This window comes from Varanus komodoensis, unplaced genomic scaffold (genome assembly GCF_004798865.1).
Source record: "Varanus komodoensis strain SLA01 unplaced genomic scaffold, ASM479886v1 scaffold53, whole genome shotgun sequence".
NCBI classification, from domain to species: Eukaryota; Metazoa; Chordata; class Lepidosauria; order Squamata; family Varanidae; genus Varanus; species Varanus komodoensis.
In genome coordinates this window covers 5,962,034-5,980,044 of record NW_025336126.1, presented here as the reverse complement: position 1 = coordinate 5,980,044, position 18,011 = coordinate 5,962,034, and the positions used below count along the sequence as shown (strand labels likewise).

The 18,011-nt window shown below is 44.9% G+C and overlaps 1 protein-coding gene across 1 annotated transcript in view; it reads left to right on the top strand.

The window, feature by feature from the left end:
- The first annotated feature begins 1,372 nt into the window (after window positions 1-1,372).
- The window catches only part of LOC123032102 (transmembrane protease serine 9-like), a 26,754-nt gene continuing 10,115 nt past the window's right edge, over window positions 1,373-18,011 (top strand). Inside the window, exons 1-7 of the mRNA XM_044447730.1 lie at window positions 1,373-1,413; window positions 1,517-1,791; window positions 3,128-3,297; window positions 13,361-13,584; window positions 15,215-15,486; window positions 15,759-15,925; window positions 17,796-17,979. Coding sequence (XP_044303665.1) covers window positions 1,373-1,413; window positions 1,517-1,791; window positions 3,128-3,297; window positions 13,361-13,584; window positions 15,215-15,486; window positions 15,759-15,925; window positions 17,796-17,979 — 1,333 coding nt within the window. The remainder of the gene's footprint in view (window positions 1,414-1,516; window positions 1,792-3,127; window positions 3,298-13,360; window positions 13,585-15,214; window positions 15,487-15,758; window positions 15,926-17,795; window positions 17,980-18,011) is intronic.

Here is an 18,011-nt window from a genome sequence, read left to right as displayed (position 1 = left end):
CCCCAGAGGGCTTTGGATATTGGGCAGTATAAAAGTATCATCATCTTCTTCTTCATCTTCATCATCATCCTCTCATTGCTTTTCCTTACTCCACAGATTGTGGGCAACTGAAAACAAATTCTGCACATAGGGGCCAGCCAGCCTGCAATGGGTCATGGCCTTGGCAAGTCCATATTTTTCGAGGTGGCTACCCTATTTGTGGGGGCGCCCTCATAACTGATGAGTGGGTGTTGTCAGCAGCTCACTGCTTCAGGTACGTATCAGATATATGTTGTCGCAAAAAGCTGCAGAAAGTTTCACCTTCCGGGCAGCTGCTCGGCCAGAATCATATTCTACCATTGATCGGCCTAGCATGTTGGTCTCGGTAAAGCAGGGTCGGAGCTTCAAGGAGCAGAAACAGCAAATGGCTGGTTAGCACGTGGAGGAGAGAACAGAGTGTTGGGCCTGGAGGTATGCTGGCAATCAAGACATGAAGCCGGCAAGTAGAAACACACTAGCAATTGCTGGCTGTTCAGTCACACAAGTAGTGCAAGAGCAGCTAGGACTGGGCCTGAGAGCTAATGATTCAAATGGAGGAGTGAGGCTCAAGTCAGATGCTTTATGCAACTGAGTGGAATGTCATGGGCCTCTTGTGTCACTTGGTCTCACCTGACCTGGGAGAGTTGCTGGTGGGACAGAAGTCCAACAGCAGAACTAAGACCTTCAGCTGCTTTTTCTGGTGATACAGAAACTGCAGGCGTGAGCTTCAGTGCTCCACAGCTTGGGATAAGGAAGCCTTCTTGCTTGCAGACTCAGGGCAATGCTAGATGAGAAAGCAGAGATCTCTGAAGAAGAGGAAGAAGGTAAGCCTCAGGTTGCCCCACTGGAGATAATCTACCAGTGCTAGCAGGAAGTTTGAATTATATCTAGGCTGCTTCCAGTTGAGACTTGCATTGTGCCATTGACCCACCTCATTCATAAAACATTCCATGGGCATGCATGTCCAAATGACGTTTTCTTCTTGTGACCCTCCCATGATTCTTCCCTCACAAAATCTGTAGCAGAATCTATCAAGGAAGAAAGGGTGGACGCATTCCAAAATGCCCTCTCATTTGTTAGCACCTGATAGGCAACTTTGGAACCCACTCTGTCAGTGCAGAAACAGTCCCACCTTACAAAAGTCTTGGACGACGAGTTGCAGCCATCTAAGCATTTGTCCCAGAGCATGAGAAGAAGCTGAGGTTCTATCTATGCTGGCAGAAATGGTGTTTTCCCCTCCCACACCTTCTTGGAAGGCCCCCCACCTCCAACTCCTCCAAGGTCACTCTTCCAGCTTCAGATCCTCAGCCTCTGTGGTGTTTTCTGTACCAGATGCCCATACAGACAAGGTGCTATGAATTCAGCAGTAAGGAGAGCCATTCCGGATGAGGCCAGGTATCCATTTAGTCGAGTGTTGTTTTCACGCAGTGGGACAACCAGACGTCCACGAGAAGCTCAGCTTCTCAAACTCCTGTTGCATTTTCTCTTGTGTTCACAGGTCCACTGCCACCTATTACTATACACTGATTCTGGGTGTCCATGAGCTCTCAAACCACACCAATGCCATGGTAGAATCCAACGTGCAAAAAATTATCCTACACCCGGACTATGATGGCAAGGCTGCCTCCAGTGGGGATATCGCTTTACTTAAACTGCTGACTCCTGTGAAATTCACTGACTACATCTTCCCCATCTGCCTGCCCAACCCTTCCATACAGCTTCCTCAGAAAACAGACTGCTGGGTCTCTGGATGGGTAGATACTCAAGGAGGAGGTGCGGGTTGTTCTTTGTGGTGCTTATCCAGACTCCTCTGACCTTGATGCCATCACTGTTGATGGTGCTTTGCAGGATAACAGGAGGTGCAAAAAACCACAAGCTTCCTTCCTGAAGGAACTCATAACAGGATCATGGAAGAAGCAATATAGCAAAAGATAGATTTGAGCTAGTCCACTTATACACAGCCAAACTCCTTTGGTGAACACAGGAGCTTATGTCAGATTCATCACAGAGATGGTAGTAACCAGGTTTCCCTGTGCCATGTGGTCTCCCTCTCAGCCTAAGTGTATTTTCCATCATAGACGGGTGCTGTGGGCTTGCGAGCCCCAACAAGAAATATTGACAAAGCTCTCTGAAGCCAAGCTCAGAAACAGAGGCTACTTATCGGCCATTTTGAATAGGTAAACTGGGCTGGCACCAGGCTTAGCAGCCTGGAGCAGAGCAGTGGAATGGATGGTGGTGACCACAACGTAACTCAGAAAATCGGGGCAGTGCCTACTTCCTCCTGGAAAACACAGGAAAAACCCATAGTCAGATAACTTCGGACAGGTCACCCACCTTTGAACTCTACTCTCTCTGCTCTAAGTTCTCACTGATTGGGGCAGCAGAGAGATGGGACACAGTAGATCATGTGGTGGGCCCTTGGAAGCCTTGTGGCTGGGATAGAGGAACAGGACATCATGGAAAGGCCATTCAGCCTCATGTCAACCATCACCAGTACTCAACTTTCAATTTCTCCAGGCAAATCCCTCCAGAGAGCATTGAGAACCAGCTCTTTAGAAAGTGTCCTACTGAAACAATTTAATAAACAACTTCATATTCTCTTTTCTTATGGGATTACCCACCTGCAGTCAACCTAAAAGAGAATACTTGAGACCCAAACAGTTTTAAGGTTGCTTTGGCAGAGGCAGTAAGAGGGAGAAAGGAAAAGAGATTTCCACCTGGTAGCTGCAGAAGGGACCTCCAAAAGGGAAGGGCAAAATGAAGTGGGACACACTATTCAGCCTGATCTCCTCCAACACTGAGAACTGGGGACTGTTGGTGATAGGAAGATGGCTTTGTATCTGGCATTAGAAGCTGCCAATTGGGACAGTGCCCAGCTGGTTTCGGGGAGAAGGGCGTGGGGCTCTGTGCTTGATGCACAAGTTCACTAGTTAAACCCTGGACAAGTCTAACTTCTGAATAATATGGCTTCTGGATATGAGTCAGTGGCTTGCAAAGATACCCAAGTGTAGAGAGGGTCCATACATGGTGTGCTCATTTCTCAGATTGCATCTGCCCATTGATAGGTACCTCTTTCTCTTGACCATTTTTGCATTGCTCCCTCCTGCAGAGCCATTGCCAAATCCATTTGCCATGCGGGAAATGAAAGTGTCACTCATAAGCCGAGGCACCTGCAACAATCTCTATAAAGCTGATGCACATGGCACATTGGATAAGGATCCTATCAAGCCTGATGAGATCTGTGCTGAGTACCCAGAAAATGGGAAGGATGCCCACCTGGTAAGATGCTCCATAGTTTATCTGTGGTGGACAGATAGAACCCAGACCTTGCTGGAGAAGGCCCCAGCCTGGCTAAATTCTAGAGAGGCAAAATGCAAATGAGGACAGGGCTACTGCACATTTAAGGGTTGTGTAGAAGAGGCATCACAACAGGTGTTGCTTATATGACGGTTAAAGCTATACAGACCTGTTCTCGTTCAGGTCTGGGATTGCTGTTTTATTCTCAAGAACAAGCACTTCAGAAATGAAATCCAATCTATCAGATTGCTTTAATCACTGTCAAGATTGCTGTGAGCCTCCTTGGGTGCCTTATTTTAGTAGAAAGGTGGGATTAAAATGGGCATTGTTGCAATTGTGCTTCCTTACAACTTAGCCTCCATCCACTCACACTTTTCCTTGGCCTTTCAGGCCCACACTCAAATGGAGAGGATGGAAACCTCCGGACCCATAAAGCTTCCCCATATTGTCCTGATCCTGTATTGCTTTCTGCAACATCATAGCCTCACTATTTTCAGTACAGCAATGGGTTAAAGCTGAGGGCATGTTGGCTTACCTGAAGCCGCTTAATGAGTATGTGGCTAGGGTAAGAGCTAGCATCCCTACTGTGATATGAAAGTGTCTGCCAAAGATATCTGCGATCTTCCATCACCTATCTCCACAGGCTGACTCTGGTGGACCCTTGATTTGCAAACTCAATGGAAGCTGGACCCAGGGAGGGATTATGAGTTGGGAGACACCCAAACTTCCTGCTGTCTACACTTCTGTGTCCTCCTATACCAAGTGGATCCATGAGATGATGACCAGTAAAAACTGGGGTGATGCTAACGATGCCCCCATTGCAATAGTCTTCTTGATGTTCCTCCCAGTAGCCCTCCTGTGAATCATCTACTTCTCTGCTTTCAGCCCACCAACTAAATCCAAAGAGAATCATTATGCAGGGTGTTGGTGAAATGCAACCTGACCCTCTCTTCCCTCTGATTTATTTTGAATTTATCTGAGCTACCTATTTCGATTCTAAGATTCAGAGAAGCGTTACATGATGTGGGCTACTGCACAAAACCATTGCAATTGCGACATGGAGAGAATACCGAGAAAGATTTCTTAGTCTTTCGCTAAGGTCAAGTGAGATAAAGGTGGGATTTGCTAACCATAAACAGGAGCATGATAACCTCAAATTAGTTATTGGCTTGATACTATTTTAATCCTGAGTGAACAAACCAGGCCACTATCATTTCTTTGAATGCTGAAAAGGCCTTTGACAAAATGGACTGGAAATCTATTTTCACTACATTGGCTAATTTTTGTTTTCCTTCTGAACTTCTGAAATGGATTAAACTTCTCTATTCTGCTCCTAGAGCCACAGTTATGACCTTCAGGCTTCTTTTAGTTGGGAGAAGTACCATACAGGGAAGCCCACTTTTTCCATTGATATTTGACTATGTAATCAATAGGTTATTGCTTTGGCATGGGTTTAGAAATGTGCATAAAAGGGCAACCAAAACAATAAAGGGTTGCCATGTGAGGAAAGATTGCCAGATGCAAGATGAGAAAAATGGAAATGAACAGGAAACGTAAAGATTTATAAAATTATAAATTATAATTCCTTATTAATTTCATTTATTTAATGTGATGCATATTTATTTGACTATCACTGCAGACACATAATTGTCTGAATACAACTGAAGCAGCTCCACAATTAAAGTTGGATGGCTATATAGGAACCAACTGAAGTCAAGAAAATAGAATAACTTTTATGTAAATTATGTGCCCTGCTCTTTGATGCACACCTTAACATGGTGAAGGGTTTCAGAGTGTCAAAAAAGCCAAGATCAATGTTGTCAGAGGGCCAGAATAGTCTCACCAGGCTGGTCTCCTAGTAGGGCCACCCATGGCAGAATGGTCAAGGGTGAGACACCAGACTAAGATGCATCCACCCTCTTCAGGAATAGTGGTCACATCAGCAATAAGAGAATGGATCTCATTAATGCTGATGGTGGTGAAGAAACTCCTGAAGGGCAGCTTCTGGGCAGTAACAGTTGTTGAAGGGTAACACTGCTGGTGGATCTTTCACAGACAATTGCAGTGACCATCTCTGCTTAGCAATGCACAGAAGACAGATGTGGTAATCCACTTCTCGACTTGCTTACCTTGAAAATTCTATGATGAAACAATCCAAAATGAAACCAGAAAAGATGAGAAGATAATACCCTCAGGATGAAAGACATTTTATGGGTTACTGGGGATGGACACAGGACAAATACCAGTACCACTATTCCTAATAATTCTACTAGATCAAACTTGAAAGGAAATCTAGTGGCCAACCTGCAGAGAGGTGAAAGGAAAGACTGATGCTTAAAATTGGGACATGGAATGTGAGAAGAATGAACCAAGGCAAGCAAGAAACCATAAAGCAAGAAATGGAAAGAATGAACATAATTTGTAAGTGAACTAAAGTAGAGTGGAATGGGACATTTCAAATCAAGCAAATACCAAGTGTTTTACTCCTGAAGAAATGGAGTTGCTCTAATACTTAAAGAAAAATGTATCACAGAAAGTAAAGTCATAATGCAAAATCCAGCTGAATAATGTCAGTCAGAATTAGTGGAACACCTAGCACCATAACCATCATTCAAGCCTACACTCCAACAACAGATGCTAATTAAAAAGAAATAGGTAACTTTTATGAAAATGTTCAAGAAGAAATTGAACAAGACATTCTGATAATCTTAGGTAGCTGGAATGCAAAAGTAGGAAGCAAAGCAGAATCAAATGTTGTAGGAAAATTTGGCCTAGGTATAAGAAATGAAGCAGGAGAATAACTCATAGAATTTTATGAAACCTGCAACCTGTTCATTGCAAACACATAGTTCAAGCCACCACTCAATTGATTTAAGTGTGCTATTATTTGGAAAGTGAAGGATGACTGGAGTTTTGCACAATTCTGCTATACCATGGCACTACCTAGTGGTTGTGCAATGGAACCTATAGAAAGAGAAGATCCCCTGGCAGTGGAATGGGGCAGACCCATGCAAAGCACCCCATCTTGATCCTACAAGGAATACAGAAGCAGAAAACTTGGTAAAGTGACAAGTTAAAAACCTCATGCAAAGAAATGCTGTCATTTTTGCCAAGTGTCATCAAGTCATCTCCAATTTACAGCAATTCTATGAATGGAAGTCTTCAAATTTTCCCTTCCCTGACATCCCTGTGTAGCAGTTCCAAATTCAGGGCTGTGGCTTCCTTTAGAGAGTCCATCTGTCTCCTGTTTGCTCTTCCCTTTCTTCTTCTACCTTTGTATTTCCCAAGCATGATTGTCTTCTTCTGCAAGTCCTGCCTTCTCATGACTTGTCCAAAGCAACTCCACAGTAATAATTTTTTAATTGTTCTGAGTTGCATAGCTGCAGTATTTACTCTTCCCATGTTTAAAACATTTAATTTGCTCCAATGCAGATATGGATCCTGCATCCACAACACTTGCCCTTTCTGATCCTTATTAAGCAGCCAGGGCGAGACTGGCCAAAAGGGAAAGGTTTTTTTCCCTGAACAAGGATTATTCAGTGCTTCCTTGTTCCTCAGACCACAGGCAACCATTGTTACCTTGTTAGCATTGTTAGTCTATAGGACTTTGTGACTTCAAGATGTACTAGAATTTAGGTCACTTCATCCTCACTCAGCACAGCCAAGAGGATCAACCCTTGCTCTGACCAACAGATGTCACAGCCAATCTCTGCTTGCTAGAACAAAAGCTAGAGTCAAAGCAATAAAACCTATAAATGCATGCATACTTGGACATTTGCTGTGTATAGAAAAGGACATGGCAGTCTCAAGGGGAACCAGGCTGGAATGGAATATGGGTACTCTGCTGCTTTCAAAACTTTGCTAGCTCAGACTGGCCAGGATGGAGATGAGCAAGTAAATGTGCAGCATGGCAGTGTTTAATTTAAGTGTCCTCCTACTTCGTTTTGGACCCATAATGTACTGCATGCTTTGTACCTGGGAGGTTTGGACCCAAATGAATTGTTGTGTCAGCTGATGAAATGCCCAGTGACACGGTGGAGGCGCTGTCATGAGTTCACCATCTCTTGTGCATGCATGCATGCATGCCGATTCATGCATGTGCGTGTTCCTGGTGTGTGCAGACAGCCAGATTTGTGCACATACAAAGATGCACACTTCCATGAGTCTGAAAGGAAAAGACTCATCTGTACAGCATCTGAGTGGGCACAGGCTGTCAAGATCCCCACTGTGGCTCCACTTTCCATTTTGCTTTCCTGTGACAGATGCCAAAAGCCAAGTTAACTTTGCTTATGAAAGGGAGAGGGCTGTAGATTGCCTCCTTCAGGTGCCGCCTTCTATTTTCTATGAGGTTTTTCTGGGTGGGTCTTTTCCCTGCCTTTCCATAGGTTCCATTACACAACACCTCGCTGGCCCAGCAGTATCACAGAGTCGCACAAATGCACAAGCATTTGCTGGTATTAGGCCCTCCCTTGAGCTATAAAAAGTCACAGAAATAGTTGCCAAGGAAGGGAAAGACCAAGACGTCATGTAAATTACCTGCAAGCTACCTTATATGAGGAATCATGAGGACCAAGAAACGCCTTTCATGGAGCAGTTCTTACAGGATGAGCGCTTCTCTGAAATTGTTAAAATACCTAGTCAAGTGATTAGTTGCTAGAAAATAGTCCTCATACCTTTCTGCTGGCAGGGACCAGTGTGGAATTTAACTGGGGACTCACTGGCACCTAAAACGGCTATCACAGTTTGGAACATGCAGGATTGATCACTACTCGGACAAAGTGATGTGACTGACATTGAGCTAAGCGGAGTTTAATAAGGCAGCTGGAAATTGCTAACTTCAAGACTTGAAGGAAGAACAGGCAAGAGGTAGGTGCCTCCGCAGCTTTTGCTAAGAGTAGTTCCATTTTCCTCATGTTTCTCATGGACCTGGTTTGCAAATTGCAAAAAAGCTACCAAGAGGTCATTTCCCAGTGGGGTCTGCCATGGTGCGCTGTCCATCTGTTTCAAATGCAAGCTGTGGCAGGAGCACAATGCAGCTCTTCTTCTCATGTAGACCCAGCCAGTGTAGAACATGGGTGTGGATCACTCACCATCCACTAAGCAAAAACGGACTGCAGGTTGATTGATTGATTGACTTTATTTTAATTTAATTTATTCATTTAAAGTTTTTACATCCCGCCCTTTACAGTGTCTCAGATTTTAGAGTTATGGGTGGTTTGTGAACCATATCAACAACCAATCCTGTCTGGGTTCACACAACACAATTACCCACACCATGTGCCACCACAGCTTGCATTTTAGAAAGCTCAGCTTGAGCATCACGACAAGCCTTGCACCTGGTATGGGTTACTGCAATGCTGCTGACTTTGTGAAAAGAACTATTTGTGAGAAAGAAAGGCTTCCAATTAATTTCCAAGACCAAGTTAAAGTATTAGTTATATTATATTCTATTTAGAATATGAATATTAGAAAATTATATTCCAGTTTTCCAATCTCTTCACATTACACAGCCATCCACTGTTCCGTAAGTCCAAATTTTAGAGGTGGGACCCAACACCCTACTGTAGCCAAGCTTAAGAACATATAGATGAAATCAATACTCATTTGTTCCCTGTTAACTCACTGCATTCATTTGTCTCCTCTTCTGTGTTGCTTGTGTCTTTTTTCAATGGAAAGTTTAGGGAATAAGGCCCAGTCCTTTTACTGAGCTGATTCACATGATCACAGGAACCCACTTTGGTATACCGGGTTGAGGGGTGTTTGGGTGACCATTTTGCATATTTGAAAGATCCTCGGTGGGGTGTACAGCTGGAATGCAGCATTCACTTTGGGGCACCGAGGTTTAGAAAGGACGCTGATCTTCTGAAGATGGCTCAGAGGAGGGCAATAAAGATGATACAGGGCCTTGAAAATATGTTGGGATACTGAAAGAACTGGGGCTGTCCAGCCTTGAGAAAAGAAGACAAGGTGACGTGCTAGCATTCTACAGGTACCTGAAAGACTGTCATAAAGAAGAAGGATAAGGCCTATCCTTACTCATCCCAGAACGTAGGACACAGAATAATGAATTTAAACTTCAGTACACCAGATGCAGTCAAGACACCGGGAAGCATTTCCTAACTGTAAAAGCAGTATGACAGCAGCACCAGCTGCCAAGAGAGATGGTGTGCTCTTCCACATTAGAGACATTCAAGAAGCAATTGGACAGTGCTCTGAGTGAATCCCACTAAAACAAATGTAGAAAGAGCTAAAGAATTGTTCAAGTTATGTAGGAACTTGCGGAGGGGTAGAACATCAAAGGGATTAAGGGAGGTGGGGAGAGGTTGAACCTACCTCAGTTAGCTTTATGACAGGTGTCTCAATCTCAACTTCACTGGGAGCCGCTGGAAGTAGAATCTGGGTGAGGCTGGGCCGCATCAAGTATTCCACCACCGTGGTGGTGGTGGGCCGCTCATCCCATGTCACTCCCGGAGGCCGGCCCGGGCTCCACCGGCGTATTAAAGGCCGCAGAGCCCCTTCCCCGTGCCCTACCGTCCCGGCAATTGGCCCACGGGCCACGAGTTTGAGACCGCTGCATTATGAGGTGAGGTGGCTGAAGTTTGTTCTGGTTTTTTGTTTGGTTGCTTGTTTGGTAAAAATATGAAACCTCAGAGGAAAGTCCTGTGTTTCTTGGCAGTGCCATGAAACTTTGTGCAGAACATCTCCTGTAAAATGGCATCACACAATCCTGAATCCCCAGTTTGTATAATGTGGTTCTGTGTCTGAATGGGAATATTAAAGATGAAGGGCTGGAGAAAAGAAGTTTGTACAGCTAATAAAATTCTTTGTTTGGCTCAAACCGGTCAGTTTCTACAGCAACCAGAAATTGCAGTTTGGCACAGTAAAACAAAACTCCATATGATGTATCAGTATTTCAAAGTGATCTTTTCTACTTCCTCTTCAAACTTTTATGGCAAACAAGTTTGCAGCAATGGGCATATAAAGTTCAGAGAGAAGCCTACAGTAAAAATACCAATGTGCCTCATTCAAGTAGTTTGCAAGTACTTTCTGTGATGTTGTCATCTTCCTGGGCCTTTCTTTGGCTTGGCAACCATTTCTGTGGCCCTTTTCAGAATGAGGAAAGTGCAGAATTATCTGCAAATAACAGCATGAAATTTTTGTGCAATTGAGCAATTTGCTATACGACATTGCTGCCCCATGGTTGTGTATGTTGGATTTATGATTGAGACAACCCTATTAGAAGTTCTCTATTAGAAGAGTAAGCACATTAGATTGCCATGTGGGCCTTTAACTGCCTTTAGCTCATAACCGGATCTGTGGATTGGGTTCCGTATTTCTTCTATAGATGTTATGTTTTTATTGTATTTTACATGTTTGTTGTTTTAATTTTATTTTAAATATACAGATTTCACATACATTATTCTCTGTCCAAACTGCTCTGTTTAGCCCTGCCTAAATCTCTGCTTGCAAAGAAAACTATACCTATGATAACTATCAAAGGGGCGTGTCAAGGAAATTGGGGTGGGCAGCCCTTTGCCACTTTCTTGAGCATCTAAATTTATGCTAGAGCACCTATCATTAGTGGAAAAGTTGGAGGAACTGGGACCTATGGAGAATTACTCAGGACCATGAGGTTCTCATTGCAAGGAGGGGGGAAATCACCTACTACCCTTCATGAGCAAAATCACCATGGTTTTGCTTTCCTTTGACAGCTTTCCTTTTCACAGCTGTCAGGGGAAAACAAAGTTCATATAATAATGATAGATTGTGGAGGTGGAGGAGGAGGAGGAGGAGGCGCAGCCGCCTATCTACAGCTTCCATGAGACAATGTCCTGTGTTGGCATTTGCAGCACTTTTTAACAGTAGGAAGCCCCTGGGACATTGACCAGGTGAGGCCACTTATTTCAGACCTTCCAAACTCAAGGTGCTGCTTGGGTGCTTTGGAGGGGCTGCCATTGGTGCGGGAATGAGTGAGATTGCCAAGAGTTAAATGGGAGGACGGGCTGCCAGTCTTGCTGAGAGCATCACTTGCCACTCTTCTTTGCCCACTATCCCCAGAACACCCCATAGGCTCTAGGATGGGGTGAGGGGGAGAAATAAACTACCCTGCATTACGTGGTCTCAGTTCAGGTTAGGTGACACCCACCATGGCTAGGTACCCACAATGGGTTATGGTGTCATGCAATCCTGCCCACTGAAAGGTCCTTGGGAATAAAGGCCAGTCCTTTAATTCTCCCAAGTCTGATGATGGTGACAATACTTTAAAAACCTGTAATAAATACTATTTTGCATTGGCAAAGAGCTGTTAAGATCAGCCAAACATTCAAATTAGGAGGCATGGAAGATCACAAGGCAATCAGGGGAGCCAGGAATTTGAGCGCCGCTGGGTGCAGTGGCTTTGGAGACTTGGGAATTACGGGCTTCAACCTAAGATTCAGGGACTCGGATTATCTTTTCACCATTGAGAAGAAATTGTGCAAGAGATCTCAGAAGACACTGAAACCAAAATAAACATCTGTTTCCCAGAAGCTACTTTGGTGGGACTACTCAGAGGACTTTCCAGAAAGCAGTTACAGAAGAAGAAGCAGCCATGCAATTTGCTCCATCCTTGCTGGTTGTGTGGCTGCTGCAGGTGATCTCAGTACAAGGTAACTACTGATGTTGTGCTCAGGCATTTAGGGCTTCGTTTCTAGGAGGAACGATATAGCAGTTCATAGCTTCTCTGGACGACTGTTCTCATAGTTCATGGTCAGCACCATTGGTCAACACTCCCTTCTTTTCTAAATGGAGTTGAAGCCATAAAACACTCCTTATTTTAACCTCAAACAAGTGGGTAGCATGTTGAACTGGGACTCAAGGGATCCAGGATCTGGTCCTCGCTCGGCCATGAAGCACATGGGGTGACTTTGGGTCTGCCATGGACCCTCAGCCTAACCAACTACTCAGGAATGTTGCTGTGAGGATAAAGTAAGAAAAGGAGTCCCCTGTAAGCCTTCTGGGGTTCCTTGCAAGTGGAACAAAAGTGGGCTACTAAACGCATCGGCATCACCACCACCACCACTTAATCTCCGGGCATGTTCTAGGGCTAATAACCCTAGAGCATTTCCTGTCTGGATGGGACAAAACAGGAAACTCTGATCCAATTCATCCATGAAACTATGGAGTACCCAAGTTGTGGTAAGTTTCTGCATTGTTCCTCCTTCAACAAACTGGAATTATCAGTCTAGGAGCTCCTGGGCTGTTCATAAAAGTGATGCAAAGTGGAAGCGGTGAGCCCATGGGAAGCAGCATGCTCATGTGCTCACTGCAGCCCAGAGCGGTCAAAACAGGTCCCATTAGAGCCCTCCTGGGTGTATCACGTGAGCAAGAGGCTCATGCCAATCTCATTTTATTAATCCAAAATAGGGATATTGAGATGAGGCCGTGGTAACCAGGGCCCTTCCCCTGCTCCTACTTCCAGTCATGCTCTGTCTTCGTCTTCTACAGGGTGTTTTACCTGAAACATCTTTCCTTTTTGATTCCCTCAGGTGCTGCTAACTCAGAAGTAGGTAAGGGGACCTCAATGTATTGAAAGCTTTTGTACTCTGAGGGAGAAGGAGAAACGGAAACTCTGTGAGAATCCAGAGGTGATCTAGTCCTGCATTCTTACATAAGACAGGACCTTCTTTCATACACCATGACCTGGCTGAACAACTGTGCCATGCTTAACAAGATGGTTTGTTAACAACATGCTGGCTGTGTGCCAGCCAGATTTCTTTAATTATTCTTGCTGGGTAGACCATGGGCTGTTGCTAGGTTATTTGAGGGTTGTTCTCCACTTTTCATTGGATGTGTAAAGGCTGGTACAGTAATTGGACAGTAGCCCAGTGCTGGTATGGTACCCATTATGGTGCCAATGTGGGACTATAGTTGACAGGCACATGGATGTCCTCACGTGCCACTAACCCCCATGGCTTCAATAAGCCACAGTGGTTTCTTTGACCATGCAAACTGGCCCATTATCTATTATCCATTTATTCTGAGAAATCTTGCTTTCTATCCCAAGAGTTCTATTTTGCACTGCAAATCAGTAATAAATCCTCTTGCATTCTCTCCTTGCTCCACAGTCTGTGGACAACCGGTGAATTCTCCACGAATTGTTGGGGGCCAAGCAGCTGCTGATGGGTCCTGGCCCTGGCAAGTCACCATTTTACGACGTGGCTATTTCATTTGTGGGGGTTCTCTCATAGCCAATGAGTGGGTTCTGTCAGCAGCTCACTGCTTCTTTCGGTAAGTATCTGGTATACTTTACTGTGAAAGCAGAGACAGTTGCAAAGGCAGGCTAATTCTGTGCCTAACTGGCTAAAGCTAAGCCACAGCAAACAAGGACAGGAGAAGCAGGGAGGAGAACAAGCAAATGGCTGGTAGGTAGGAGGGGACATGAAGAGACCAGCTGGTGACCAAGCCAGGGAACAAGTAGCTCAGTGGGTAATCGAGCACATGCTGGCAGTCACTTGGCTGGTTGGTTCATTCGTCCATCAGTCAATGGGGCAGATAGTACAAGAGCTGCTACAGTTTTGTCTAACAGCAAGTGACTCAAACGGAAAAGCCAAGGCCCAGGTCATCAGCTTGATGGGGGCAGGTGGAATGCCATTGGCTTCTTTTGCCACCTGACAATTCTTGAGTTGGTAGCAACTGGCACATCACCCTCTAACTCTCTGCTCTGGGGACAGGGAAGTGTAGCAACCAGGAAAAGAACCAGCTCTATTTACTGATCCAGTACAGTTCAAGGGACCCTGCCGCCATTTGCAAGGATGTTTTGCATGGGGTCCTCTGCTGTAGTTACACCCGGGCTGAGGAGCTGTAGCACTTAGAGAAACCTCTCACAGCAACGCAACTTGAAATATGCTGCTATCCAGAAAGACATGCCAGTGTCATGATAGGTCACAGAAGAAGTGTCCCTTTTTCATTCCTTTCAGCTGTGCTTTCTACTCCTGTCCTGGACTGAGCATAGTTTGAGCCTAATACCTGTTCTTCAAGACTATCAGAGGTGTATCATCCTCTGTGGTGGGGCTGTCTTTGAAAACAGTCCAGAAAGTTCAGCTAGCCTAAAATAAGGCACTGAGATTGTTAGGAGGGACTGGACAACAAGATTGTGTTAGGCCAGCATTTCATCATCTGCACTGTCTGCCCGTCAGTATCTGGGCCCAAATCAAAGTGCTGGCTGGTATGAACATTCAAAGCCATTAATAGCTTAGGGCAGTGGTGGCGAACCTGTGGCACAGGGGCCTCATTGGGCACACAGAACCCTCTCTGTCAGCACACGAGCCAAGTCACCCCAGCATCGCCCCAGCAGCCGAGCATCGGATAACAGTGCACATAGGGGTCATGCGCCTGCTCGAAAAGGAGTAGTGGCGCCAGGCAATGACATCACAAGTCACAGCTCATTAGCCATGATTTGTCCAAGCTTTTGCATGACCAGTCAGTGCACTGCCAAGGATATATATATATATATATATATATATATATATATATATATATTTACTTGGACTGCCTATAAATTGTTTTTTCTAAACTAAAGCCTCAGTATTCAGGTTTCAAAATCTTAATTTTTGCAGTGCATAAAATAAAAGTGCATGTAGTATTTGAAGTTTTAAAGTTTTGAAGTTGTGTTTTATAGTTTGATTGCTGTGCGAACCACCCAGAGAAGATCAGTTATTGAGCAGTATAGAAACATAATAAATCAAATATACTCCCTGGAGGTAGACTCTCAGATTGCTCTGTCCAATCTCATCATGGAGCCCCAACGTCTCCTGTAGTTTGGCCAACGGTGGAACGGAGTCTAAAGTCTTCTATGTTTCACTGATGCCCAAAGCCCAGCTGCGCAAGCTCCTGTTGCATTTTCCTCTTGTGTTTGCAGATACCCCAATAGCCCATATCTTGTGCTGCTGGGTACCTATCAGCTCTTCAACCTGACAAGTAATGTGACTGTCTCCAGAGTGCAGAAGATTATCCTCCACCCTGACTATAATGGCCATGTTGGTTCCTTAGGAGATATTGCTTTACTTAAACTGCAGACTCCTGTGGAATTTACAGGCGACATCCTGCCCATCTGCCTGCCAGGCGCTTGTGTAGAATTCCCTCCAGACACAGACTGCTGGGTCACTGGATGGGGAATGATTAAAGAAGGAGGTGAGGAGTGTTCTTCTTCAGGCCCACTCAAACTCTACTGACCTTCTCTCAAATTGAGAAGGGACAGGGGAGCGGGGTGGGAAATAGCTCCCTTCCCAAGGAACTTACAGCCTCATGGGGAGATAGAAGAACACAGGAACCACCTAACAGGACCTCTGTGTGGCTGGTTTCATGTTGCTTGAATCAGGAGAAGAGGGTAACTGCTAAACATCAGTATCCCAAACTCCATGTCCTCGAAGTTCCTTCCTTCAACATCCGTTATTTTCCTACAGTGCCTTTGTACCCACAAGTCCTCCAGGAATTGAAGGCGCCACTCATAAGCCAAAAGGCCTGCAATGATATTTTTAACAATGCCTCATCCAAAGACATGGCCATGGATCCTATCAAGGCTGGTATGATCTGTGCTGGTTTCCCAGAAGGTGGAAAGGATTCCTGCCAGGTAGGAGGCTTTGTCTCCTCTTTTTATGCTGCCATAGCCTCTGGTGGACTGGCACACTTCACAATCTGTCAGAACACACTCCAGCAGTGTGTGATTCTAGTGTGGCAAGATGCAAAAGAGGACAGGAGTTGTACCTTTAGGAGTTGTGAAGAAGAGAATCTCTCAGCAGGACTAGCCTTACTGCATTGCACAGTGTGGCATAGCATTTATTAAATTTCTGGACCACAAAATTCTCCAGACGATTTACAAAGATTAAAACCTTAAGCATGCAAACATATAAACATTCCACACGCAAAGAAATGCACATATATCTAAACATATATTTAAACAATCAGCAGCAACAAAGCCAAGACCTGCTTGAAAGTTCACGGGGTGTTGTCAAATGGCCTAAGAGAAGGAAAAGGCCTTCACCTGGTGCTGAAAATGGATGATATTGGCATCAGGTATGCCATGCTGGGGAAATGGTTCCATAACTAGCCCCCACTGAGAAGGTCATTATCTCTCTCATTGGCTGTCTCTTATCCTCCCTTGGAGGAGGCACCTGCAGGAGGGCCTTAGATTGTGACCCACCATAATGTGTGGGTAGGTTCACACTGCGAGGGGTGCTCCATCCACTGTTAGAAGCTTGATGGAAGCCTTTGAGGTCAAAACCAGCACCCTGAACTGGGCTTGGAAACACGTAGGCAGACAGGCAGTGCAAGCAGGTGAGAATGGGTGTGCTATGCTCAGACCATCCGATCCCTCTTACCAATCTGGCTGCCACAATTTGCTCAAGTGCAACTTCTGAACTAGCATTGCAACAGAGCTCCCCAGAATCTGTCCCTCTTCAGTGTGCAGACTTCCTTCCGTGTTTGTCCCAGTCTTGCAAAGCAAGCCTAGATAAAAGAAAGTCCATGAACACTCACCAAAGTCCAGTTGCACATCCAGCACGTGTTTGCACTGGTGACCTCCTTCAAAGGAGAAGGAAACATTTGGGAAATTGGAGAGCAGATCTTTGGTCTACATGGGAGATGGTACCAGTTTTTTCCACTCTTTATGCCCCATCTTGCCATGCTCTAAGGGGGAAATCTGAATTAGAATACAGTATGTTTCTCACCCAGTAGAATGATATCTTTGTTGAAATGGTCTGGGGTTAAATTAATTGATTAGATAATTCATTAAGAGTGTGGTTCTATACAAAAATTAGACTGCCAAAAAAAAGAATGAAAGAAAAGAAAAGAAAAGAAAAGAAAAGAAAAGAAAAGAAAAGAAAAGAAAAAGAAAATAGGCAGCTAATATTCCTGTAGATGTAGATGACAAATGTAGTTGTCATCTACATTTTCAATTGTCATTTTCCAGTAATTCTTGCAACTCTCATGGCAGGCTTGCCTTGCTAACCCCTATTGCATGGTGCTAAATTTTGAAAAGCAGGAGCTCAGCATGACACACCACAGAGCCATGCCCCCAAGGAGAACCCAAATACCTTGAACCACCTGAGCAAGATCCTCTACAAAGCCAATGAGCCTTAATTGCCCATTTAAGACCAATCCATCCGAAGACATTCACTACAGTATACTGTTGTCAGGAAAATTCATTTCCTCTAGCTACAGAACTGTGGTGAAGCTCAGAGAAAATACGGAATTCTGAGCAGAGCAGCTGGTGACCTCAGCTAATGAGAAGGGATCAGTGCTGTGCCCCTGGCAGCCCTGGCTCTGCTGCAGCTCTGGGGTTAAGGCTGACCGGTTAACTCACCTAAGGCCACCCTTATGAATATGTGGCAGAGGAAAGAGTTGAACCTGAGTCTGGCTCTCTCATCTGCTCAGCTTTCCAAACGAAATGTGGGAGAATTTGCCCAGAATGTGTTCAGTCTCCCCATCATTCCTTTCCACAGGGAGACTCTGGAGGACCCTTGGTTTGCAAACTTGGAGAAAGTTGGACCCAAGCTGGAATTGCGAGCTTTGGAGTAGGGTGTGCCAGACCGCACTACCCTGGTGTCTACACATCAGTGCCTTACTATGCTAAATGGATCGATTATATTATGGCCAGTGGTGGTGGTGGGCAGAGTGGGGATAGAGGTGGGCAGTCTGGCGGGCAGAGTGGGGATGGA